The 2,305-nt window shown below is 32.5% G+C and overlaps 1 protein-coding gene across 1 annotated transcript in view; it reads right to left on the reverse strand.

Moving 5' to 3' along the window:
• The window catches only part of ANLN (anillin, actin binding protein), a 57,935-nt gene that overhangs the window by 25,892 nt on the left and 29,738 nt on the right, over positions 1 to 2,305 (reverse strand). The window contains 2 exon segments of the mRNA XM_012638751.1: positions 353 to 543; positions 1,621 to 1,795. Coding sequence (XP_012494205.1) covers positions 353 to 543; positions 1,621 to 1,795 — 366 coding nt within the window.

The raw sequence follows: 2,305 nt of genomic DNA on the forward strand, positions 1-2,305 counted from the left end.
GGGCATGGCGGCATGTTCCTATAGTCCTAGCTACTCTGGAGGCTGAAGCAGAAGGATCACTTGAGCTCAGAAGTTTAACGCTGCAGTGGACTGTGATGACACCACTGCACTCCAACCCAGGCAACAGAGTTAGAACTTGTCTCTTAAAAAAAAAAAAGTTCTAAATTTAATATATATCACTTTAAAATGTTTAATACCTACAGCCACATGGAAGAAATGTGCTATTCAACAAAAGATGAGAAACATATAAAAAAAGTTAAACCAACAAATTGAAAAATTAGTTATTTGTCCATATAAAAAGAATGAACAAAATGCATGTCAAAGATTATAAATGCCACCTGCAAGCTTATACTATATCAACTCTACTATTAATACAGAAAAATGTATTTGAACCATCAAAAGCCTAATTTACTTACAGAGTAAATGTAGTAGTGAATGTCAGAGCATCACCATTAAGAGAATTTGAAGTACTTGCTAATGGTGTGGCTACCATATTTTCAGCTCCTGCTTTTAGAATAATTAAGTAATAGTAATTTGCTGCATCTGCAAGAAGTAATCACATTACATAATTAGCACAAGCAAAATCAGATTTCGCTAATCAGCATTCTGAAATACCCAAGGAATAAAGTAATACTGCAACTGATTTATATAAAATTTATTTTAAAAATTACTATAATCAACTTTTCAGACACAAAAAGCTAAATAAAGACCTAAGCAGACAGCCAGAATCCTGGAATAAGCATCACCAAGGTCTCTCCCTATTATGTCAATTGAAATCATTTGCTCTACATTTCTCAACTTCTGCTGACTTTGAATTTTATCTCCTTTAATTCTTAGCTAATAAAATAAACCTTAAAACGGTAAATTATAATTTGCTATTCAAACTGAGGTTAAAATACTGTATCTCTGTAAAAGCTACTCAGAGATCAATTACAATAAAAACATAAACTATTTCTCTATTTGTAATGACCACATATCTCAAGGTACATACTAAATGACCAATAGAATTCTGCCCAGATCCCACCAAAACCAGACAACAGCAAGAATTAGAATCTAAATTACCTTATTCCTACAAAAATGCTCAAACTTTAAGATCTCCATTCTTTACTTTCCCAATACCTAAAATTCACTTGTCACCTATGTTTAGCCCTCCTTTCCCTCAAAGAGTGTTCCACACAGATAATAATTTTTAAAAACCTCTAAAACTCATACCTAACACATTCAATAAAACTTTTATGTTCCAAATTAGATTTAACTAGCCTTACTTTCAGTTAGAGCCATGTCCATTATTGTGTGGATTGGTAACCCTATATATGAAATTCTTCCGTATTTTTTATACACATATCTTTTTTTTTCATTTCAGGTTTGTTTTTAATGTCATTTTTGTAAAAGCCAATGAGCAACTAAGTCATCATTAAAAATTAAATACTTAACATAATTTATATACATATCTTGATAAAAGGAACAAAAAGCTCAAGATACAAGGTTTGTACTTCTTTATTTCTTTGCATCTTTATGCATGCATTACTTGTTCCTCTCTTGTATGATATAATTCCTATCTAGGTAAGGTTCATAATTTAACATATGATCTAAAAGTGATACAAATAAAAATCACCATACCTGGTTTCTGAACTGTACTGCAGACAAAATCTGCTTTTAGAGGCAAGCGAATTTCTGACAAAGTAACTGATCCTTTGGATGGGACGAATTCACTTTTGGATATGGCCCCAGCATTATTCTTCCTCTGAGGTCCTTCACTCTTCAATTTATTCAGCTCGTCAATCAAAAGTGTTCTCTTCTCAGCTATGTGAAATATGCAAGTTAATGTTTCAGATATTAAAATCGCAACTGTTTCTAAGTGAGAGGCAATTCAAGAAAGTGTACTGGTGTGGTAATTGTACATAAGACCAAGACAAAATCAAAAACACTTTCTTTATACAAACAGAGGTAGGTGGTTGGGTAAAACCTTGATTGCTCGCCTGTTTACCAAGTCCTAATAATTTAATACTTCAACTTTTGGTCAGTCTTCTTGTGTGGCCATCTCCCCACCGAAACAGGCCCTGTTGTCACCACACATACATAACAAAATTCATAGAAGTTGTTTTAGCTATTTATAGATAGGGAGAGAAAGAGAGAGAATGTATACATGTGTATATGTGTGTATGCATATATACATTCATTCATTCTCAGAATATTCTTCACAACTGCATTTCTTCAAAAGTATTTCAGTTGCTTTTACCTCGAAAACTACATTTTATTTTACATGGAGAGTTCTTACAACCTTGTAAGTACAAGAAACAAAAAA

The sequence above is a fragment of the Propithecus coquereli genome, unplaced genomic scaffold, assembly GCF_000956105.1.
Source record: "Propithecus coquereli isolate 6110/MARCELLA unplaced genomic scaffold, Pcoq_1.0 Scaffold134, whole genome shotgun sequence".
Taxonomy (NCBI): domain Eukaryota; kingdom Metazoa; phylum Chordata; class Mammalia; order Primates; family Indriidae; genus Propithecus; species Propithecus coquereli.